Below are 25,306 nucleotides of genomic sequence, written 5' to 3'. Positions count from 1 at the left end.
ATGGAGATCATTCTGGATTGTAATAGAGATCATTCTGGATTGTAATAGAGATCATTCTGGATTGTAATAGAGATCATTCTGGATTGTAATAGAGATCATTCTGGATTGTAATAGAGATCCATCTGGATTGTAATAGAGATCATTCTGGATTGTAATAGAGATCATTCTGGATTGTAATAGAGATCATTCTGGATTGTAATAGAGATCATTCTGGATTGTAATAGAGATCATTCTGGATTGTAATAGACATCCATCTGGATTGTAATAGAGATCATTCTGGATTGTAATAGAGATCATTCTGGATTGTAATAGAGATCCATCTGGATTGTAATAGAGATCATTCTGGATTGTAATAGAGATCATTCTGGATTGTAATAGAGATCCATCTGGATTGTAATAGAGATCATTCTGGATTGTAATAGAGATCATTCTGGATTGTAATAGAGATCATTCTGGATTGTAATAGAGATCATTCTGGATTGTAATAGAGATCATTCTGGATTGTAATAGAGATCCATCTGGATTGTAATAGAGATCATTCTGGATTGTAATAGAGATCATTCTGGATTGTAATAGAGATCATTCTGGATTGTAATAGAGATCATTCTGGATTGCAATAGAGATCATTCTGGATTGTAATAGAGATCATTCTGGATTGTAATAGAGATCATTCTGGATTGTAATAGAGATCCATCTGGATTGTAATAGAGATCATTCTGGATTGTAATAGAGATAATTCTGGATTGTAATAGAGATCATTCTGGATTGTAATAGAGATCATTCTGGATTGTAATAGAGATCATTCTGGATTGTAATAGAGATCATTCTGGATTGTAATAGAGATCATTCTGGATTGTAATAGAGATCATTCTGGATTGTAATAGAGATCATTCTGGATTGTAATAGAGATCATTCTGGATTGTAATAGAGATCATTCTGGATTGTAATAGAGATCATTCTGGATTGTAATAGAGATCATTCTGGATTGTAATAGAGATCCATCTGGATTGTAATAGAGATCATTCTGGATTGTAATAGAGATCATTCTGGATTGTAATAGAGATCCATCTGGATTGTAATAGAGATCATTCTGGATTCATCAACTTACTTCTAAACATTTCTTCACAAAAAAAGAATTTTTTAACGTCAATATTTGACATAGATGCTTTTAAAAAAGGCTTCAAAGCCCCACTTTTTAAAAAAAAAGCCTTTTTATAGATAAACATGCTCGTTCTAGCTATTGGGCTGTTTCTAGTTTTGTATTTTATTTATTTTTTATCTTTTTATTATTATTACTATTTTTTTACACTTTGGCACTTTGAGGTTGTTTGCTCAACGTAAAGTGTTTTTTAACAAATAAAATCTATTATTATTATTATTATATTTATGGAACATGCCCACAAAAAAATCTATCCGTCAACACTGAATATTGCGTTGTTGTTTTTCTTGTCACACTTTATGAACTTACATTCACATTTTGTCGAAGTAGTATTCAATAAATATATTTATAAAAGATTTTTGAAGTGTTGCTGTCTATAGAATATTTTTTTAAATCTCACGTACCCCTTGGCATACATTCAAGTACCCCCATTTGAGAACCACTGCTATATAGTACTGTAGAGTGCTATATAGTACTGTAGAGTGCTATATAGTACTGTAGAGAAAGAGAGGTAGCTAACATGTCAGATGTCAGCTGGTATCATCTATTGCTGTATGGCCAGTGTTTTATACAGCTCATAGACTGATATCATCTATTGCCGTATGGCCAGTGTTTTATACAGCTCATAGACTGATATCATCTATTGCTGTATGGCCAGTGTTTTATACAGCTCATAGACTGATATCACCTATTGCTGTATGGCCAGTGTTTTATAAAGCTCATAGACTGATATCATCTATTGCTGTATGGCCAGTGTTTTATACAGCTCATAGACTGATATCATCTATTGCCGTATGACCAGTGTTTTATACAGCTCATAGACTGATATCATCTATTGCCGTATGGCCAGTGTTTTATACAGCTCATAGACTGATATCATCTATTGCTGTATGGCCAGTGTTTTATACAGCTCATAGACTGATATCACCTATTGCTGTATGGCCAGTGTTTTATACAGCATTGATTATAATATCTAATATGTTTAAAAAAAACGGATGAACCTCTAAATAAGAAATATTGTTTAGAAAAGATTGCAGCATCATGTACTTCTAAAAACTACAGTAGTTGTATTTACTTTGCAATAAGTACAGGATTTACTTTTCTGTGTCTCTTTTAGTAATCATTGTGTTACAAACATTGAAACAATATCATTTTGGAGAGTTGTTTGTGTCTTTTCTAAACACCTGGCAACCTTGTCTCATTGTAGGAACTAAGAAAACATTGTTCATGTTGCACACGACCTATTTGAGTGACGGACTGGAGAACTTGCTGGACCAGAAGGGATAAGTTTGTCGGGTTACCAAAGCTAAAGTTTGTTGAGATGCAACAAATTCAAACATAGTGAACATCATCCTCAGCTTCTCAATAGTTTTATGGATAAATGTTCTGAGGCTGCAGGTTGATTGCAGACTGAAGAAGACGCAGCAAAGCTAACAGCTTCGATTGATTGATTGGGACTTTTATTAGTAGATAGTACAGTACAGTACATATTCCCTACAATTGACCACTAAATGGTAACACCCCAATAAGTTTTTCAACTTCTTTAAGTCGGGGTCCACGTTAATCAATTCATGGTACATTGTTTACAATCCGGGGAGGTGGGATGTAGGGTTGGTGTTGGGTTTGGTTGATATCAGTACTTCAGTCATCAACAATTGCATCAACAGAGAAATGTGGACATTGAAACAGTGTAGGTGTGACTTAGTAGGATATGTACAGTCAGCAGAGAACATAGTGAGTTCACATAGCATAAGAACAAGTATATACTTTATAAATATGTACAGCCAGCAGAGAACATAGTGAGTTCACATAGCATAAGAACAAGTATATACATTAGAAGTACATTTGAGTTGTTTATAATGCGGGGAGATGGGATGTGAATGGAGGAGGGTATTAGTAAAGTGTTGAAGTTGCCTGGAGGTGTTGTTTTAGAGCGCTTTTGAAGGAGGATAGAGATGCACTTACTTTTATACCTGTTGGAAGTGCATTCCACATTGATGTGGCATAGAAAGAGAATGAGTTAAGACCTTTGTTAGATGGGAATCTGGGTTGAACGTGGTTTGTGGAGCTCCCCCTGGTGTTGTGGTTATGGCGGTCATTTACGTTAAGGAAGTAGTTTGACATGTACTTCGGTATCAGGGAGGTGTAGCGGATTTTATAGACTAGGCTCAGTGCAAGTTGTTTGACTCTGTCCTCCACCCTGAGCCAGCCCACTTTGGAGAAGTGGGTTGGAGTGAGGTGTGATCTGGGGTGGAGGTCTAAAAGTAACCGGATTAGCTTATTCTGGGATGTTTGGAGTCTAGATTTGAGGGTTTTGGAGGTGCTGGGGTACCAGGAGGTGCAAGCGTAATCGAAGAAGGGTTGAATGAGAGTTCCCGCTAGAATATTCAAGGTGCTTTTGTTGACCAGAGAGGAGATTCTGTAGAGGAATCTGGTTCTTTGGTTGACCTTTTTGATGACCTTGGTTGCCATTTTATCACAGGAAAGATTAGCCTCTAGAATGGAAGCTAGGTAGGTGATCTCATCCTTCCTGGTGATAACAATGTCACCCACTTTTATAGTCAAGTCACTGACCTTCTTAAGTTTGATATGGGACCCAAATAGGATGGATTCCCTTTGACCTAAGTGTATGGATAGCTTGTTGTCAGCGAGCCAGGTGCAAATATTGAGGAGTTCAGCACTGAGGATTTGTTCCACCTGTGACTTGTCCTTGCCGGATACCAGCAGGGCCGAGTCATCCGCAAACAGGAACAATTGACAGTGTCATGCTGATGGCATGTCATTGACCTATATTAGGAACAGTAAAGGTCCTAGTATACTGCCTTGGGGGACTCCACAGCTTACTGAGAGGGGAGGGGACATGGTGCTGTTCACCTCTGCCACCTGTTTACTCCCCTCCAGGTAAGATTGCATCCAGCTTGATGAGGTTTTATCCAATCTGATTGCTCCGAGCTTATCCAACAGTATAGCGTGGTTAACGGTGTCAAAGGCCTTCTGAATGTCCAGCATGACCATGCCGCAGTATTTATAATGTCCAGCAGTATTTATAATGTCCAGCATGTCCAGCAGTATTTATAATGTCCAGCATGTCCAGCAGTATTTATAATGTCCAGCATGTCCAGCAGTATTTATAATGTCCAGCATGACCAGCAGTATTTATAATGTCCAGCATGTCCAGCAGTATTTATAATGTCCAGCATGTCCAGCAGTATTTATAATGTCCAGCATGTCCAGCAGTATTTATAATGTCCAGCATGTCCAGCAGTATTTATAATGTCCAGCATGACCAGCAGTATTTATAATGTCCAGCATGTCCAGCAGTATTTATAATGTCCAGCATGTCCAGCAGTATTTATAATGTCCAGCATGTCCAGCAGTATTTATAATGTCCAGCATGTCCAGCAGTATTTATAATGTCCAGCATGTCCAGCAGTATTTATAATGTCCAGCATGTCCAGCAGTATTTATAATGTCCAGCATGTCCAGCAGTATTTATAATGTCCAGCATGACCAGCAGTATTTATAATGTCCAGCATGACCATGCCGCAGTATTTATAATGTCCAACATGTCCAGCAGTATTTATAATGTCCAGCATGTCCAGCAGTATTTATAATGTCCAGCATGTCCAGCAGTATTTATAATGTCCAGCATGTCCAGCAGTATTTATAATGTCCAGCATGACCAGCAGTATTTATAATGTCCAGCATGTCCAGCAGTATTTATAATGTCCAGCATGACCAGCAGTATTTATAATGTCCAGCATGACCAGCAGTATTTATAATGTCCAGCATGACCAGCAGTATTTATAATGTCCAGCATGTCCAGCAGTATTTATAATGTCCAGCATGTCCAGCAGTATTTGTAATGTCCAACATGTCCAGCAGTATTTATAATGTCCAACATGTCCAGCAGTATTTATAATGTCCAACATGTCCAGCAGTATTTATAATGTCCAACATGTCCAGCAGTATTTATAATGTCCAACATGTCCAGCAGTATTTATAATGTCCAGCATGTCCAGCAGTATTTATAATGTCCAGCATGTCCAGCAGTATTTATAATGTCCAGCATGTCCAGCAGTATTTATAATGTCCAGCATGACCAGCAGTATTTATAATGTCCAGCATGTCCAGCAGTATTTATAATGTCCAACATGTCCAGCAGTATTTATAATGTCCAACATGTCCAGCAGTATTTATAATGTCCAGCATGTCCAGCAGTATTTATAATGTCCAGCATGTCCAGCAGTATTTATAATGTCCAGCATGTCCAGCAGTATTTATAATGTCCAGCATGACCAGCAGTATTTATAATGTCCAGCATGACCAGCAGTATTTATAATGTCCAGCATGTCCAGCAGTATTTATAATGTCCAGCATGACCAGCAGTATTTATAATGTCCAGCATGTCCAGCAGTATTTATAATGTCCAGCATGACCAGCAGTATTTATAATGTCCAGCATGTCCAGCAGTATTTATGATGTCCAGCATGTCCAGCAGTATTTATAATGTCCAGCATGTCCAGCAGTATTTATAATGTCCAGCATGACCAGCAGTATTTATAATGTCCAGCATGTCCAGCAGTATTTATAATGTCCAACATGTCCAGCAGTATTTATAATGTCCAGCATGTCCAGCAGTATTTATGATGTCCAGCATGTCCAGCAGTATTTATAATGTCCAGCATGTCCAGCAGTATTTATAATGTCCAGCATGACCAGCAGTATTTAATCTTCCTCAGGAAACTCTTCTACTCTTCTAGAAGTGACTTAGTCTTCCTCAGGAAACTCTTCTACTCTTCTAGAAGTGTTTTAATCTTCCTCAGGAAACTCTTCTACTCTTCTAGAAGTATCTTAATCTTCCTCAGGAAACTCTTCTACTCTTCTAGAAGTGACTTAGTCTTCCTCTGGAAACTCTTCTACTCTTCTAGAAGTGTTTTAATCTTCCTCAGGAAACTCTTCTACTCTTCTAGAAGTGTTTTAATCTTCCTCAGGAAACTCTTCTAGAAGTGACTTAGTCTTCCTCAGGAAACTCTTCTACTCTTCTAGAAGTGTCTTAATCTTCCTCAGGAAACTCTTCTACTCTTCTAAAAGTGTTTTAATCTTCCTCAGGAAACTCTTCTACTCTTCTAGAAGTGACTTAGTCGTCCTCAGGAAACTCTTCTACTCTTCTAGAAGTGACTTAGTCTTCCTCATGAAACTCTTCTACTCTTCTAGAAGTGTCTTAATCTTCCTCAGGAAACTCTTCTACTCTTCTAGAAGTGACTTAGTCTTCCTCTGGAAACTCTTCTACTCTTCTAGAAGTGTTTTAATCTTCCTCAGGAAACTCTTCTACTCTTCTAGAAGTGTTTTAATCTTCCTCAGGAAACTCTTCTAGAAGTGACTTAGTCTTCCTCAGGAAACTCTTCTACTCTTCTAGAAGTGTTTTAATCTTCCTCAGGAAACTCTTCTACTCTTCTAGAAGTGTTTTAATCTTCCTCAGGAAACTCTTCTACTCTTCTAGAAGTGACTTAGTCTTCCTCAGGAAACTCTTCTACTCTTCTAGAAGTGTTTTAATCTTCCTCAGGAAACTCTTCTACTCTTCTAAAAGTGTTTTAATCTTCCTCAGGAAACTCTTCTACTCTTCTAGAAGTGACTTAGTCTTCCTCAGGAAACTCTTCTACTCTTCTAGAAGTGTCTTAATCTTCCTCAGGAAACTCTTCTACTCTTATAGAAGTGACTTAGTCTTCCTCAGGAAACTCTTCTACTCTTCTAGAAGTGACTTTGTCTTCCTCAGGAAACTCTTCTACTCTTCTAGAAGTGACTTTGTCTTCCTCAGGAAACTCTTCTACTCTTCTAGAAGTGACTTTGTCTTCCTCAGGAAACTCTTCTACTCTTCTAGAAGTGTCTTAATCTTCCTCAGGAAACTCTTCTACTCTTATAGAAGTGACTTAGTCTTCCTCAGGAAACTCTTCTACTCTTCTAGAAGTGACTTAGTCTTCCTCATGAAACTCTTCTACTCTTCTAGAAGTGTCTTAATCTTCCTCAGGAAACTCTTCTACTCTTATAGAAGTGACTTAGTCTTCCTCAGGAAACTCTTCTAGAAGTGACTTAGTCTTCCTCTGGAAACTCTTCTACTCTTCTAGAAGTGACTTTGTCTTCCTCAGGAAACTCTTCTACTCTTCTAGAAGTGACTTTGTCTTCCTCAGGAAACTCTTCTACTCTTCTAGAAGTGACTTTGTCTTCCTCAGGAAACTCTTCTACTCTTTTAGAAGTGTCTTAATCTTCCTCAGGAAACTCTTCTACTCTTATAGAAGTGACTTAGTCTTCCTCAGGAAACTCTTCTACTCTTCTAGAAGTGACTTAGTCTTCCTCATGAAACTCTTCTACTCTTCTAGAAGTGTCTTAATCTTCCTCAGGAAACTCTTCTACTCTTATAGAAGTGACTTAGTCTTCCTCAGGAAACTCTTCTACTCTTCTAGAAGTGACTTAGTCTTCCTCTGGAAACTCTTCTACTCTTCTAGAAGTGTTTTAATCTTCCTCAGGAAACTCTTCTACTCTTCTAAAAGTGTTTTAATCTTCCTCAGGAAACTCTTCTACTCTTCTAGAAGTGACAGTCGTCCTCAGGAAACTCTTCTACTCTTCTAGAAGTGACTTAGTCTTCCTCATGAAACTCTTCTACTCTTCTAGAAGTGTCTTAATCTTCCTCAGGAAACTCTTCTACTCTTATAGAAGTGACTTAGTCTTCCTCAGGAAACTCTTCTACTCTTCTAGAAGTATCTTAATCTTCCTCAGGAAACTCTTCTACTCTTCTAGAAGTGACTTAGTCTTCCTCAGGAAACTCTTCTACTCTTCTAGAAGTGTCTTAATCTTCCTCAGGAAACTCTTCTACTCTTCTAGAAGTGTCTTAATCTTCCTCAGGAAACTCTTCTACTCTTCTAGAAGTGACTTAGTCTTCCTCAGGAAACTCTTCTACTCTTCTAGAAGTGTCTTAATCTTCCTCAGGAAACTCTTCTACTCTTATAGAAGTGACTTAGTCTTCCTCAGGAAACTCTTCTACTCTTCTAGAAGTGACTTTGTCTTCCTCAGGAAACTCTTCTACTCTTCTAGAAGTGACTTTGTCTTCCTCAGGAAACTCTTCTACTCTTCTAGAAGTGACTTTGTCTTCCTCAGGAAACTATTCTACTCTTCTAGAAGTGTCTTAATCTTCCTCAGGAAACTCTTCTACTCTTCTAGAAGTGACTTAGTCTTCCTCAGGAAACTCTTCTACTCTTATAGAAGTGACTTAGTCTTCCTCAGGAAACTCTTCTACTCTTCTAGAAGTGTCTTAATCTTCCTCAGGAAACTCTTCTACTCTTCTAGAAGTGTCTTAATCTTCCTCAGGAAACTATTTCACTCTTCTCGAAGTTGAATCTCCCACAGCAAACTCTTCCACTCTCAACAAGACCTGCCAATAACTCCGTGCAACATGACCTGAAAATAACTGTGCAACATGACCTGACAATTATCTGTGCAACATGACCTGGCAATTATCTGTGCAACATGTCCTGACAATTATCTGTGCAACATGACCTGGCAATTATCTGTGCAACATGTCCTGGCAATTATCTGTGCAAGATGTCCTGACAATTATCTGTGCAACATGTCCTGAAAATTATCTGTGCAACATGACCTGGCAATTATCTGTGCAACATGACCAGGCAATTATCTGTGCAACATGACCTGACAATTATCTGTGCAACATGACCTGGCAATTATCTGTGCAACATGACCTGGCAATTATCTGTGCAATATGACCTGGCAATTATCTGTGGAACATGACCTGGCAATTATCTGTGCAACATGACCTGACAATTATCTGTGCAACATGACCTGGCAATTATCTGTGCAACATGACCTGGCAATTATCTGTGCAACATGTCCTGGCAATTATCTGTGCAACATGACCTGACAATTATCTTTGCAACATGTCCTGGCAATTATCTGTGCAACATGACCTGGCAATTATCTGTGCAACATGACCTGGCAATTATCTGTGCAATATGACCTGGCAATTATCTGTGGAACATGACCTGGCAATTATCTGTGCAACATGTCCTAGCAATTATCTGTGCAACATGTCCTGGCAATTATCTGTGCAACATGACCTGACAATTATCTGTGCAACATGTCCTGGCAATTATCTGTGCAACATGACCTGACAATTATCTGTGCAACACGACCTGACAATTATCTGTGCAACATGACCTGACAATTATCTGTGCAACATGTCCTGACAATTATCTGTGCAACATGACCTGGCAATTATCTGTGCAACATGTCCTGGCAATTATCTGTGCAACACGACCTGGCAATTATCTGTGCAACATGACCTGGCAATTATCTGTGCAACATGACCTGACAATTATCTGTGCAACATGCCCTGGCAATTATCTGTGCAACATGTCCTGGCAATTATCTGTGCAACATGACCTGGCAATTATCTGTGCAACATGACCTGACAATTATATGTGCAACATGACCTGGCAATTATCTGTGCAACATGACCTGGCAATTATCTGTGCAACATGACCTGGCAATTATCTGTGGAACATGACCTGGCAATTATCTGTGCAACATGACCTGGCAATTACTCTGGTCAATACAACCTGGCAATTATCTGTGCAACATGACCTGCCAATAAAGTTGCAACATGATCTGGCAATAAATGTGGAACATAACCTGGCAAAAACTCCGGTCAACTTGTGTGGTATTAACTCTGCAGGATGACCTGCTGGTGACTATTTGCAACTTGACTTGACAGACAAAGTGCAACATGACCTGGCAGTAACAATCTTGTGTGTGTGTGTGTGTGTGTGTGTGTGTGTGTGTGTGTGTGTGTGCGTGTGCATGCGTGCGCACGCGTGTGTGTGTGCATCTGTGCGCGTGCGTGTGTGTGTGCGTGCATGCATGTGTGTGTGTGTGCGTGCATGCATGTGTGTGTGTGTGTTTTTGCGTGTGCATTCGTGCACGTGTGTGTGTGTGTGCGTGCATGCATGTGTGTGTGTGTGCGCGCATGCATGTGTGTGTGTGTTTTTGCGTGTGCATTCGTGCACGTGTGTGTGTGTGTGCGTGCATGCATGTGTGTGTGCGTGCATGCATGTGTGTGTGTTTGCGTGTGTGTGTGTCTTTTTGCGTGTGCATTCGTGCACGTGTGTGTGCGCGTGCATGCATGTGTGTGTGTGCGTGTGCATGCGTGTGTGTGTGTTTTTGCATGTGCATTCGTGCACGTGTGTGTGTGTGTGTGCGTGCATGCATGTGTGTGTGTGCGTGTGCATGCGTGTGTGTGTGTGTTTTTGCGTGTGCATTCGTGCACGTGTGTGTGTGTGTGTGCGTGCATGCATGTGTGTGTGTGTTTTTGCGTGTGCATTCGTGCACGTGTGTGTGTGTGTGCGTGCATGCATGTGTGTGTGCGTGCATGCATGTGTGTGTGTGTTTTTGCGTGTGGATTCGTGCACGTGTGTGTGTGTGTGCGTGCATGCATGTGTGTGTGCGTGCATGCATGTGTGTGTGTTTGCGTGTGTGTGTGTCTTTTTGCGTGTGCATTCGTGCACGTGTGTGTGTGTGTGTGCGTGCGTGCGTGCGTGCATCTGTGTGTGTGCGTGTGCATGCGTGCGTGTGTGCGCGTGTGCATGCGTGTGTGTGTGTGTGTGTGTGCGCGCATGTGTGTACGTGTGTGTGTGTGTGCGTGCGTGTGTGTGTGCGTGCATGTGTGTGCGCGCGCATGTGTGTACGTGTGTGTGCGTGTGTGTGTGCGTGTGTGTGTGTGTGTGCGTGCATCTGTGTGTGTGTGTTTGCGTGTGTGTGTGCGTGCGTGCGTGCGTGTGCGCGCGCATGTGTGTACGTGTGTGTGTGTTTGCGTGTGTGTGCGTGCGTGCGTGTGCGCGCGCATGTGTGTATGTGTGTGTGAGTGTGTGTGCGTGTGTGTTTGCCATTCCTCTGGTGGCCAGCGTGCGGTCACATGACTCCCCTGCTCTTCACAAATGACTTAGTTGTCAATCAAGCAGCATTTAATAATTGGATGTGCTGAAGCTGCTGTGATGGATTATAAATCATTGCAGATGAAATTAAAAGATAATCACTAACTTAATGCTTTGTGTTCCAAATTGTCTGAGAGCAGCTCGCCTTCTTTTGCCTAACATTCTTCTTTCATCCCCTCTTACACCTTTATGTTATATATTTATAATGTTTTACACAATAGTCTTATATATAATGTTGTATATGAGTTCGGGGAAGCCATGGAAAACGACTTCCAGGCGGCTTCGAAGCGATTCTGGACCACCGTCCGCCGCCTCAGGAAGGGGAAGCAGTGCACTATCAACACCGTGTATGGTGCGGATGGTGTTCTGCTGACCTCGACTGCGGATGTTGTGGATAGGTGGAAGGAATACTTCGAAGACCTCCTCAATCCCACCAAAACGTCTTCCTATGAAGAAGCAGTGCCTGGGGAATCTGTGGTGGACTCTCCTATTTCTGGGGCTGAGGTCGCTGAGGTAGTTAAAAAGCTCCTCGGTGGCAAGGCCCCAGGGGTGGACGAGAGCCGCCCGGAGTTCCTTAAGGCTCTGGATGCTGTGGGGCTGTCTTGGTTGACAAGACTTTGCAGCATCGCGTGGACATCGGGGGCGGTACCTCTGGATTGGCAGACCGGGGTGGTGGTCCCTCTCTTTAAGAGTGTGGTGTGTTCCAACTATCGTGGGATCACACTCCTCAGCCTTCCCGGTAAGGTTTATTCAGGTGTACTGGAGAGGAGGCTACGTCGGATAGTCGAACCTCGGATTCAGGAGGAACAGTGTGGTTTTCGTCCTGGTCGTGGAACTGTGGACCAGCTCTATACTCTCGGCAGGGTTCTTGAGGGTGCGTGGGAGTTTGCCCAACCAGTCTACATGTGCTTTGTGGACTTGGAGAAGGCATTGGACCGTGTCCCTCGGGAAGTCCTGTGGGGAGTGCTCAGAGAGTATGGGGTATCGGACTGTCTTATTGTGGCGGTCCGCTCCCTGTATGATCAGTGTCAGAGCTTGGTCCGCATTGCCGGCAGTAAGTCGGACACGTTTCCAGTGAGGGTTGGACTCCGCCAAGGCTGCCCTTTGTCACCCATTCTGTTCATAACTTTTATGGACAGAATTTCTAGGCGCAGTCAAGGCGTTGAGGGGTTCCGGTTTGGTAACCGCAGGATTAGGTCTCTGCTTTTTGCAGATGATGTGGTCCTGATGGCTTCATCTGTCCGGGATCTTCAGCTCTCGCTGGATCGGTTCGCAGCCGAGTGTGAAGCGACCGGAATGAGAATCAGCACCTCCAAGTCCGAGTCCATGGTTCTCGCCCGGAAAAGGGTGGAGTGCCATCTCCGGGTTGGGGAGGAGACCCTGCCCCAAGTGGAGGAGTTCAAGTACCTAGGAGTCTTGTTCACGAGTGAGGGAAGAGTGGATCGTGAGATCGACAGGCGGATCGGTGCGGCGTCTTCAGTAATGCGGACGTTGTATCGATCCGTTGTGGTGAAGAAGGAGCTGAGCCGGAAGGCAAAGCTCTCAATTTACCGGTCGATCTACGTTCCCATCCTCACCTATGGTCATGAGCTTTGGGTCATGACCGAAAGGATAAGATCACGGGTACAAGCGGCCGAAATGAGTTTCCAGGTCTCTCCCTTAGAGATAGGGTGAGAAGCTCTGCCATCCGGGAGGAACTCAAAGTAAAGCCGCTGCTCCTTCACATGGAGAGGAGTCAGATGAGGTGGTTCAGGCATCTGGTCAGGATGCCACGCGAATGCCTCCCTAGGGAGGTGTTTAGGGCACGTCCAACCGGTAGGAGGCCACGGGGAAGACCCAGGACACGTTGGGAAGACTATGTCTCCCGGCTGGCCTGGGAACGCCTCGGGATCCCCCGGGAAGAGCTAGACCAAGTGGCTGGGGAGAGGGAAGTCTGGATTTCCCTGCTTAGGCTGTTGCCCCCGCGACCCGACCTCGGATAAGCGGAAGATGATGGATGGATGGATGGATGGATAATGTTGTATATAATGTTATATATAGTAATGTTAGACACAATAGTGTTATATATAATGTTGTATATAATGTTTCATATATAATGTTATATATAGTAATGTTATATATCATTTTATATATAGTAATTTTATACACAAAAATGTCACATATATATTGTTATATATGTTAATGTTACATATAGCAATATATATATAGTCATATATAATAATGTTGCATATAGTAATATATATAATAATGCTATATATAGTCATGTAATATATAATTATGTTGCATTTAGAAATATATATAATAATGCTATATATAGTAATTTATATATAGTCATGTTGTATATAATAATGTTGCATATAGTAATATGTATAATAATGCTATATATAGTAATTTATTTATAGTCATGTTGTATATAATAATGTTGCATATAGTAATATATATAATAATGCTATATATAGTTCCTGCCAACAGAAGCCACTACAGTAGCACCATTTTGGAAAAAAGAAAATGTTTGTCTGTTTGTCAGCAACTTAACTCAAATATTTGATGGAAGATTGTGAGGACATTTTTTAGGAAATGTCCAAAGAACAATTCATCCTATTGACTACAAACACACTTCCTACTTACAACCTTCCTCGCCACCTCCTTCATGACCTGCACTGCACGCAGACTTCAAGGACACACACTTGACTTTTACACCTGGCAAGAAAACACTAAAACGCCCTAAAAACTTCAGACCAAGTTTTTCTTTGATATCGTCAGTCGTCACGGTAATATTGTGAAGACTTTGAAACCAAAATACTGCAGGATCTACAATACAGTTACACTATATATATATATATATATATATATATATATATATATATATATATATATGTATGTATGTATGTATGTATGTATGTATGTATGTATGTATGTGTGTGTGTGTATGTATATATGTATGCAGCCACAGCATTAAAGTGTGTCTGCTTGTGTTTATATATATATATATGTGTGTGTGTGTGTGTATATATATATATATATATGTATGCAGCCACAGCATTAAAGTGTGTCTGCTTGTGTTTATATATATATATGTGTGTGTGTGTGTGTGTATATATATATGTGTGTGTGTGTGTGTGTATATATATATATATATGTATGCAGGCAGCGCATTAAAGTGTGTCTGCTTGTGTTTATATATATATGTGTGTGTGTGTGTGTATATATATATATATATGTATGCAGGCAGCGCATTAAAGTGTGTCTGCTTGTGTTGCGAGCAGGCAGGTGTTCTCATAATGGCCTCCCTCCTGCTTGACAGCCTCTTAAAGTGATCTTGTCATTTTATTTACACGCCGGCCGTGCTGTGATTTACTTGCAACACACAACCTTCCCGCCGAGCTTCCTTGGCGACGAGGTCAGATGACATCTTTTGATCAGCGCTGTCCAAAGAGATCCCAGCTCACTGTCAGGTAATAGGTGTGCAGCAAAGTGCATGTGAGGACCTCCCTGGGGACCACTTGCAGGGGCATCTTGACCACATGCCCCAACCACCTCATCTGGCATATTAAACACACACACACACACACACACACACACACACACACACACACACACACATACATACACACATACATACATATAGTCGAGGTTTCTGTGGTTTATCCGTCCTACAGTGCTCAATACCTGGGTAGAGGAGTGGAATATATAGATAGATAGTACTTTATATGTTAGGTCAGGAGAAAACACAGAGGCTATTTCATCCCTACAAGCCTGTTTTCCCAGGTTTATCTGCTCTTCAGGGGATGTTATTGAATTGTCTGTGGTTGTGACATATATGTAGGGTACATTACAAGGGAATGTGTCCATTGTTACAGCGTAGTGCCTTGCTTCTGTGCCGGCAGAATGAGAGCAGTTTCTTGTGTTTGTTTAAAGTGGACATGCTGGGCTGGCACAAACCCTGTTTCCATTTTATTTGGGGAAATGGTGTTAGATGTAAATATAAACAGAATACAATGATTTGCAAATCATTCTCAAGCCATATTCAGTTGAATATGATACAAAGACAACATATTTCATGTTCAAACTCAAACTTTTTTTTTTGCAAATAATAACTTAGAATTTCATGGCTGCAAGACGTGCCAAAGTAGTTGGGAAAGGGCATGTTCACCACTGTGTTACATCACCTTTTCTTTTAACAACACTCAATAAACGTTTGGGAACTGAGGAAACTAATTGTTGAAGCTTTGAAAGTGGAATTCTTTCCCATTCTTGTTTTATGTAGAGCTTCAGTCCTTCAACAGTCCGGGGTCTCCACTGTCCTATTTTACGCTTCATAATGCACCACACATTTTCCATGGGAGACAGGTCTGGACTGCAGGCGGGCCAGGAAAGTACCCGCACTCTTTTTTTTACGAAGCCACGCTGTTGGTGGCTTGGCATTGTCTTGCTGAAATAAGCAGGGGCATCCATGAAAAAGACGGCACTTAGATGGCAGCATATGTTGTTCCAAAAGCTGTATGTACCTTTCAGCATTAATGGTGCCTTCACAGATGTGTAAGTTACCCATGCCTTGGGCACTAATGCACCCCCATACCATCACACATGTGTAAGTTACCCATGTCTTGGGCACTAATACACCCCCATACCATCACACATGTGTAAGTTACCCATGCCTTGGGCACTAATACACCCCCATACCATCACACATGTGTAAGTTACCCATGTCTTGGGCACTAATACACCCCCATACCATCACACATGTGTAAGTTACCCATGCCTTGTTCACTAATGCACCCCCATACCATCACACATGCTGGCTTTTACACTTTGTGTCAATAACAGTCTGGATGGTCCGCTTCCCCTTTGGTCCGGATGACACCACGTCAAATATTTCCAAAAACAATTTGAAATGTGGACTCGTCAGACCACAGAACACTTTTCACTTTGCATCAGTCCATCTTAGATGATCTCAGGCCCAGAGAAGCCGGCGGCGTTTCTGGATGTTGTTGATAAATGGCTTTGGCTTTGCATAGTAGAGCTTTAACTTGCACTTACAGATGTAGCGACCAACTGTATTTAGTGACAGTGGTTTTATGAAGTGTTCCTGAGCCCATGTGGTGATATCCTTTAGAGATTGATGTGGGTTTTTGATACAGTGCCGTCTGAGGGATGGAAGGTCACGGTCATTCAATGTTGGTTTCCGGCCATGCCGCTTACGTGGAGTGATTTCTCCAGATTCTCTGAACCTTTTGATGATATTATGGAGCGTAGATGTTGAAATCCCTCAATTTCTTGCAATGTCACTTTGAGAAAGGTTGTTCTTAAACTGTTTGACTATTTGCTCACACAGTTGTGGACAAAGGGGTGTACCTCGCCCCATCCTTTCTTGTAAAAGACTGGGAAGCTGTTTTTATAGCCAATCATGGCACCCACCTGTTCCCAATTAGCCTGCACACCTGTGGGATGTTCCAAATAAGTGCTTGATGAGCATTCCTCAACTTTATCAGTATTTATTGCCACCTTTCCCAACTTCTTTGTCAAGTGTTGCTGGCATCAAATTTTAAAGTTAATGATTATTTGCAAAAAATAAAGTTTATGAGTTTGAAGATGAAATATGTTGTCTTTGTAGCATATTCAACTGAATATGGCTTGAAAAGGATTTGCAAATCATTGTATTCTGTTTATATTTACATCTAACACACTTTCACAACTCATATGGAAACAGGGTTTGTATCTAATAAAGATGTTTTCTTTCAGGCCCAGGTTACATCTTTGTACGGTGATCTGGATGCCACAATTCACCGTGTAATGGCGTCAACAGTTGAGAGTCCGCATGTATTTACTCAGCTGTGTAGAGTTATAGAGTTGGGGCCTACAGAAAGGTGCTGTGTGATTGTTCTAACTGCTTTTAAAGATGTTTCTGTGAGTCCAATGTACGTCTCTGTCCTTGACTTGTCCTTGCGGGTGACGCAGGCTCGGTAAACAACTGATCTTTTTAAACAGTTTCTGTGAGGGGGGGCAGCTCAGCCTTTGTCTGCAATCGCAGCTACGAGTGGCTTTCAAGTTGTTAGCCATTGCTTGTCTGTGAGTGCTCAGTGCTCACATTTGTTGTGTGAGTCAATGCTTTCTTTGATAGTCATCATGCAACTCTAGCTTTGTTTCAAGGCGTTCCTCTTCAATATCTTCTAGAGTACATGTTTTTTTGGGGAAGTGCCTGCCAAAGAGTGCAAGACGTGTGTCCGACATTTGTGCTGACATTTGTGCTGAATGGAGAGGTTGTCCTGTGTCCTGGTTTTCTTGTTTTAGTTGTTGGTGGGTCTTTTTGGAGGGGGAATCGGTATCCTATTCACCCTCCAATACAACCCCATGTGGTAGATAAACGCCATAACATCTGCAGCGTGTGGACATGTCCACCACTCTCAAGATCTTCTGATATTTTCAATCACACAACATTTTAGAAGTTCAGTGCAGGAAAGTCTCAGCATGTTGCAGTTCTCTACATGCTGGAGTTCTCTACATGTTGCAGTTCTCTACATGTCGCAGTTTTCTACATGTTGCAGTTCTCTACATGTTGCAGTTCTCTACATGTTGCAGTTCTCTACATGTTGCAGTTCTCTACATGTTGCAGTTCTCTACATGTTGCAGTTCTCTACATGTTGCAGTTCTCTACATGTTGCAGTTCTCTACATGTTGCAGTTCTCTACATGCTGCAGTTCTCTACATGTTGCAGTTCTCTACATGTTGCAGTTCTCTACATGTTGCAGTTCTCTACATGTTGCAGTTCTCTACATGTTGCAGTTCTCTACATGTTGCAGTTCTCTACATGTTGCAGTTCTCTACATGTTGCAGTTCTCTACATGCTGCAGTTCTCTACATGTTGCAGTTCTCTACATGTTGCAGTTCTCTACATGTTGCAGTTCTCTACATGCTGCAGTTCTCTACATGTTGCAGTTCTCTACATGCTGCAGTTCTCTACATGTTGCAGTTCTCTACATGTTGCAGTTCTCTACATGTTGCAGTTCTCTACATGCTGCAGTTCTCTACATGTTGCAGTTCTCTACATGTTGCAGTTCTCTACATGTTGCAGTTCTCTACATGTTGCAGTTCTCTACATGCTGCAGTTCTCTACATGTTGCAGTTCTCTACATGTTGCAGTTCTCTACATGTTGCAGTTCTCTACATGCTGCAGTTCTCTACATGTTGCAGTTCTCTACATGTTGCAGTTCTCTACATGTTGCAGTTCTCTACATGTTGCAGTTCTCTACATGTTGCAGTTCTCTACATGTTGCAGTTTTCTACATGTTGCAGTTCTCTACATGTTGCAGTTCTCTACATGTTGCAGTTCTCTACATGTTGCAGTTCTCTACATGTTGCAGTTCTCTACATGTCGCAGTTCTCTACATGTTGCAGTTTTCTACATGTTGCAGTTCTCTACATGTTGCAGTTCTCTACATGTTGCAGTTCTCTACATGTTGCAGTTCTCTACATGTTGCAGTTCTCTACATGTCGCAGTTCTCTACATGTCGCAGTTCTCTACATGTTGCAGTTCTCTACATGTCGCAGTTCTCTACATGTCGCAGTTCTCTACATGTCGCAGTTCTCTACATGTCGCAGTTCTCTACATGTTGCAGTTCTCTACATGTTGCAGTTTTCTACATGTTGCAGTTCTCTACATGTTGCAGTTCTCTACATGTTGCAGTTCTCTACATGTTGCAGTTCTCTACATGTTGCAGTTCTCTACATGTTGCAGTTCTCTACATGTCGCAGTTCTCCACATGTCGCAGTTCTCCACATGTCGCAGTTCTCTACATGTCGCAGTTCTCTACATGTCGCAGTTTTCTACATGTCGCAGTTCTCTACATGTCGCAGTTCTCTACATGTCGCAGTTCTCTACATGTCGCAGTTCTCTACATGTCGCAGTTCTCTACATGTCGCAGTTCTCTACATGTCGCAGTTCTCTACATGTCGCAGTTCTCTACATGTCGCAGTTCTCTACATGTTGCAGTTCTCTACATGTTGCAGTTCTCTACATGTTGCAGTTCTCTACATGTTGCAGTTCTCTACATGTCGCAGTTCTCTACATGTTGCAGTTCTCCACATGTTGCAGTTCTCTACATGTTGCAGTTCTCTACATGTTGGAATTCCTCGGACCAGTGGAAAAGACTTGATAAGTCTTGTCCTTCATGTCAGGACCACTGCATGATGCTGTGTAAGATGTTTCTACTGCCAGACGACCAGCTGTCTCCCCCACAGGGCCGTTCTATCATCGCCAGGCGCTGCTAATCAGCAAAGTGAAGTGTTTTGTCAAAATGCTACCTTTGTGGTCCTCTATAATTCTCCAGGTGACTTGAAATGAGGACGTCATGTTGTAAAGATGTGTTACCAGTCCTGGCACGTGCCAGCAGGCCACACTCGTGATCATGGAGCTCAACACAAAGACTTGTTGTTTGGCAAAGCATGAAGAAGATTGTGTGTGCTTGTTGTTGCTCTTCAAGCAGCTTTTCATCTCCAAACATCAGCAGATACTCTTCTCTCCGTTTATTGGATGCACAGCACAAAGACCCAAAAGATCACTTCATTGGTGCACAAATGCACTTTTATTTGCTTCCATTCACTTTTCCACGGCATTGCTCTTAAACTGGAGGGATTGTAATGGCATTGAAAGCCTGAAGCCCGCATTCACTGTAAATAATAACGCTAAAGTTGTTGTAATCTCTGGTAATTGAAGCAATTGGTTTTTGCGGGGAGAGATTTGTCGCACATACATTCATTTTTATTTACGAGGAGGCGAGGGCTGAGCGGCGTAATGAGTGAGAAGGCACGCTTAATTTAAACGGCGAGGGTGTCTGTTCGGGGAAGCATTAGAGGCGTCGGACATTTTAATTGACAGACAGGAAGTGCTGTCTCCGAGGTTGATACAAGTAATTTATTACTTCTGAAACGAATGCCACCGCCGCAATGTGCTTCATTAATTTCAAATTTAGTTTTAATTTCAAGCTGTTACCCCTTGAGAAAAATAAGGTGGCAAGTTATGTCTGAAGAGCCCCCCCCCCCATCCCCCCCGCCACTTCCTCTGTTCTCTCACGGCCGCTCATTTGTGTGGAACAAAGACTTCATTCCAGCAGTATCAGTGCCAGTAAGGGAACAGACGCTCCATAAGCGTTTGTGACAGGATGTCATCAGTGTGTGATGACTTCAGGAAAAAGTCCTTTCTAGAGAATTTGCATCTTTTCATCTGCTTTAAAAGTGCTTTAAACAAATGTTCCTCTCTCTTTCTTCTCACCTTTTAAGCAGCATATGTCCCTGAAGAGGAGAAGGAAGCAGCTCTGCTCGACGAGGACCTGGATGGAGCAGAATCCTTCCAGGAAGGGGAGGAGCCCGCCGCCAAGTTCCTCTGTCATGACAAAGACTTGCTCCTCAAGGACAGGCCGGTGTCGGCCGACTTCCACGACTCTCCCAACACGGCTGACTTTTCTGGTCAGGAGCTGGACAGCGAGTCCCACCTGAGCGAATCCAGTGACAGGATGTCGGACTTTGAGAGCCCGCCGCTTATAACTGAAGACGACCTTCTCCTTTTTAAAGATCCCTCAAACACTCTTTCCCTGTCGTCGACCTTCATGGCCGCCGCAGACAATGATGCGACACTAAGTGGAGACAAAGCTGTACTTTCCGCCGCTGGGTCTGTGGCTGATAGCCTGGAAAAGATGAAGGCAATTTACACATCCTTCCTAAATAATTCCTACTGGTCTACTCTTAACCTGAATCTGAGCCAACCGCCGGTAGAGAAACCTCCTCGAAGTCACAGCAACAGCAGTTGCAGCAGCAACAGTAGCTGTGGGAGCGCAGGCTATGACTGGCACCAGACTGCTATTGCCAAGACGTTCCAGCAAGCCTCACAGAACCACCATAACAGACTAGCCATGGCTCAGCATCCCGCTGTAGCTGTGTCAACGCCATCTACAGAACCCAGCCTCTTTAGCACCGTACAGCTGTACCGCCAGAGCTCTAAGTTGTACGGTTCCATATTCACTGGTGCTAGTAAATTCCGCTGCAAGGACTGCAGCGCTGCATACGACACGCTAGTGGAGCTAACGGTGCACATGAACGAGACTGGTCACTACAGAGATGATAACCACGAGACAGACAGGGAGAACACAAAGCGGTGGTCAAAACCGAGGAAGCGCTCCCTGCTGGAGATGGAAGGGAAGGAGGATGCACAGAAAGTTCTGAAGTGCATGTACTGTGGACACTCATTTGAATCCCTTCAGGACTTAAGTGTCCACATGATCAAGACCAAACACTACCAAAAAGTGCCTCTGAAAGAGCCTGTGACGCCAGTGGCAGCCAAGATTTTCTCCTCAGCTCGAAAAAGAACCCCTATCGAATTGGACATACCCAGCTCCCCGGACTCGAATGGAGAAGCCACACCTAAGCCAACCTCCCTTGCTGAGTCCGACATGCTCCAGAAGGCCAACAACCAATACATCGCAACCAACAACCGCTACGGACATCAGAATGGCGCCAGCTACTCCTGGCAGTTCCAGTCCAGGAAGTCACAAATCCTCAAATGCATGGAGTGTGGCAGCTCTCATGATACACTGCAAGAACTGACCGCCCACATGATGGTGACCGGACACTTCATCAAAGTCACCAACTCTGCAATCAAAAAGGGCAAACCTATTATAGAGGCTGCCAGTCCAGTGCCAATATCTAACTCCACAGCAGAGGAGAAGTTTCAGTCAGTTCCTCTGGCTGCTACAACGTTCTCTCCACCACCTGCCTCTGCACATCCTCCAGCCAGTATTTCGCCCATAGCCATGGCAGTGGAGATAAAAACAGAAGACAAGGAAGAGGAATGCCCTAATGAAGTTATCGTCAACAACAGTAATCATGTAAGCCGGGACAAAATGTCAGGAGATGAAGATGAGCCTGAGGAGAAGTTTGACATTTCTTCAAAATACACATATCTGACTGAGGAAGACCTGGATGACAGTCCCAAAGGAGGTCTAGACATCCTCAAGTCGTTAGAGAACACAGTGACCTCAGCCATCAGCAAAGCCCAGAAGGGAGCACCGAGCTGGGGGGGATATCCCAGCATACACGCTGCCTATCAGCTCCCCAATATAATGAAGTTGTCCCTCGGTAACTCTGGAAAAAATTTCCCTTTGAAATTCATGTTCCCGGGAGTAGAAATGATCTCTGCCGCCGCCAAGAGCCAGTCACTGATTTCGCCACCGATCTGCCAGAAGTCTCCTCTGTCCAAAAACAACTTCCATGCCATGGAGGAGCTAGTCAAGAAAGTGACAGAGAAAGTTGCAAAAGTAGAAGAGAACATCAGGGAGCCTAGGGCTGTTGTGAGGTCATCTCCAATGAGAACCACACCCTCACCCTGCAGCAGTGAGGCAGGGGACGTCAGAGGAGAGTCTCCCAGAGACAATAAAGCAGAAAGCTGTAAAATCCCTGGCAGTTTGTTTACAACCATTCCTGATGATGTCTTTGGAACAAATCACCAAGAAACAAACGAGGATAGCAGCATACCAGAATTCATGGAGAATGGTGTAGAATCGACTGCAACCTCACCCCAGCCGGGATCAATATGCGGCAGCACGGCCGTCATAACTGACCATCTGCTGCCAGAGCAGCCATTCGTCAATCCTCTGAGCGCGCTGAAGTCAGTCATGAATGCACACCTGGGGAAGGCGGCCAAGCCCGCTCTACCCTCTCTCGACCCGATGAGCATGTTGTTCAAGATGAGCAACAATTTAGCGGAGAAGGCAGCGGTGGCAGCCTCCACCTCGCCTGCACAGACCAAAAAGTCCAGCAGCGACCACCTGGACTGCTACTTTTACCAGCAGCACGCCAGCAACGACCAACCAATAGATCTTACCAAAGGCAAGCATGCTGACAAAAATGGCAGTTCTAGCATCTCGGTGTCCCCCTCCTCAACAGTCACCATTTCCAAAGCTTCAGCTGCCGTCGCTTCGTTCATGTCCACTTCCCCCCTGAGAGAGAACGCCCTGTCAGACATTTCTGACATGCTGAGGAACCTGACAGAGAGCCAGGTGGTCACCAAGGCTTCCACGCCCTTTAGCTCCGACATTGAAGGTGCTACTCAGGAGGAGGGGGAGGAGAGCTCGCCTGCTCAAAAGCGCAAAGGCCGCCAATCCAATTGGAATCCTCAGCATCTCCTCATCCTGCAAGCCCAGTTTGCCTCCAGCCTGAGACAAACAACAGAGAGCAAGTACGTGATGGCAGACCTCAGCCCACAAGAAAGGATGCACATTTCCCGCTTCACTGGACTATCCATGACCACAATATCCCACTGGTTGGCCAATGTCAAGTACCAGCTGAGAAGAACCGGTGGCACCAAGTTCTTAAAGAACTTAGATTCAGGTCATCCAGTGTTCTTCTGCAGCGACTGTGCCTCACAGATCCGCTCACCGTCCACCTACGTCAGCCACTTGGAGTCCCACCTTGGCTTCCGACTGAGAGACCTTCCCAAGCTGTCTGGGGAGCAGCTGCTTTGTCAGATTAACCACCAGCACCAGCGCCACTTCAAAGGACTCTCTGAAAAACTGCTGTCCAGCCTCCACCCTTCCAGCCACCCGCTTCCCTCCTCTTTGCCCTCGTCCCAGACTCCGTCCTTTCCCATCTCGTTGCCATCATCTCTGCCCTCGGCTGACTCGGCCTCGGCCTCCCCCAACAACGACGAGGACGCTGGTGTAGCCGTGCACCAGTGCAAACTCTGCAACCGGACTTTTGCCAGCAAGCATGCTGTTAAGCTCCACCTGAGCAAGACTCACGGGAAGTCCCCAGAGGACCACCTCATGTACGTGGGCGAGCTGGACAAGCAGTAGCAAAGGATTACCGGCTTTAACGTAACGTTACTCGTTCTGAACAGACCAGAAGAGCAACAGAACCACGCAAGGCGACGGTTTGTGGCCGTGGGGAAAGTTTGGGTCTGAGATATGAGATTTGAAGCTTGTATTTTGTGTAAATGACAAGTTTGCTATACCTCCTATTTCCACATCAGCAGAATGTGAGAAAATGCATGCAGGCTCGTGTTCGATTCCCTTCCCCACAAAGAACAAAAATCAAGGACACTCTGAACAAATAAAAATCTTACATTTGAAAGAAAAAAATATTTTACAAATGTTTCACGAAAAAACATTTTCATGAGTAAATAAGAAAACACGACTATTTTACTTTTTGAGAAATGAAACTAAAGTGTAAACTTCTAAGTGTAAGTTCCTGGTCGTAATATTACAACGTTATTGTGGTAAAAGTGTGCGTACTGTGACAATTGTCCTATGTTTAGGATCCACATCCATATTTAGTGTGGCCAGAAGTCTTGAGTTGCTGAATGTCATCGGCTTCCGAGTTCTTCTCTGACAAAACAACAACAGCGAATCACTCACAAGTATTTCTGTCAAGTCAGCAACAATCCTGGAAACACAGGAGGTTGTTCCACTCTCAGTAAACTACACAATGACACAGGAGGTTGTTCCACTCTCAGTAAACTACACAATGACACAGGAGGTTGTTCCACTCTCAATAAACTACACAATGACACAGGAGGTTGTTCCACTCTCAGTAAACTACACAATGACACAGGAGGTTGTTCCACTCTCAGTAAACTACACAATGACACAGGAGGTTGTTCCACTCTCAGTAAAGTGCAGAATGACACAGGAGGTTGTTCCACTCTCAGTAAACTACACAATGACACAGGAGGTTGTTCCACTCTCAGTAAAGTGCAGAATGACACAGGAGGTTGTTCCACTCTCAGTAAACTACACAATGACACAGGAGGTTGTTCCACTCTCAGTAAACTACACAATGACACAGGAGGTTGTTCCACTCTCAGTAAAGTACACAATGACACAGGAGGTTGTTCCACTCTCAGTAAAGTGCAGAATGACACAGGAGGTTGTTCCACTCTCAGTAAAGTGCAGAATGACACAGGAGGTTGTTCCACTCTCAGTAAACTACACAATGACACAGGAGGTTGTTCCACTCTCAGTAAAGTGCAGAATGACACAGGAGGTTGTTCCACTCTCAGTAAAGTGCAGAATGACACAGGAGGTTGTTCCACTCTCAGTAAACTACACAATGACACAGGAGGTTGTTCCACTCTCAGTAAACTACACAATGACACAGGAGG

The 25,306-nt window shown here is 43.3% G+C and overlaps 1 protein-coding gene across 1 annotated transcript; it reads left to right on the top strand.

Annotated features, from left to right (window-relative positions):
• The first annotated feature begins 4,019 nt into the window (after nt 1–4,019).
• Nucleotides 4,020–24,724, top strand: LOC133535441 (teashirt homolog 3-like). The gene is made up of 6 exons (XM_061875285.1): nt 4,020–4,060; nt 6,272–6,420; nt 6,524–7,126; nt 7,230–7,622; nt 7,726–8,418; nt 20,434–24,724. The coding sequence occupies exons 1-6, from the start codon at nt 4,020–4,022 to the stop codon at nt 23,997–23,999; spliced, it is 5,445 nt and encodes a 1,814-aa protein (XP_061731269.1). The 3' UTR covers nt 24,000–24,724.
• The last annotated feature ends 582 nt before the right edge of the window (nt 24,725–25,306 follow it).

This window comes from Nerophis ophidion, linkage group LG02, assembly GCF_033978795.1.
Source record: "Nerophis ophidion isolate RoL-2023_Sa linkage group LG02, RoL_Noph_v1.0, whole genome shotgun sequence".
Taxonomy (NCBI): domain Eukaryota; kingdom Metazoa; phylum Chordata; class Actinopteri; order Syngnathiformes; family Syngnathidae; genus Nerophis; species Nerophis ophidion.
This window is presented reverse-complemented; position numbering and strand designations above follow the sequence as displayed.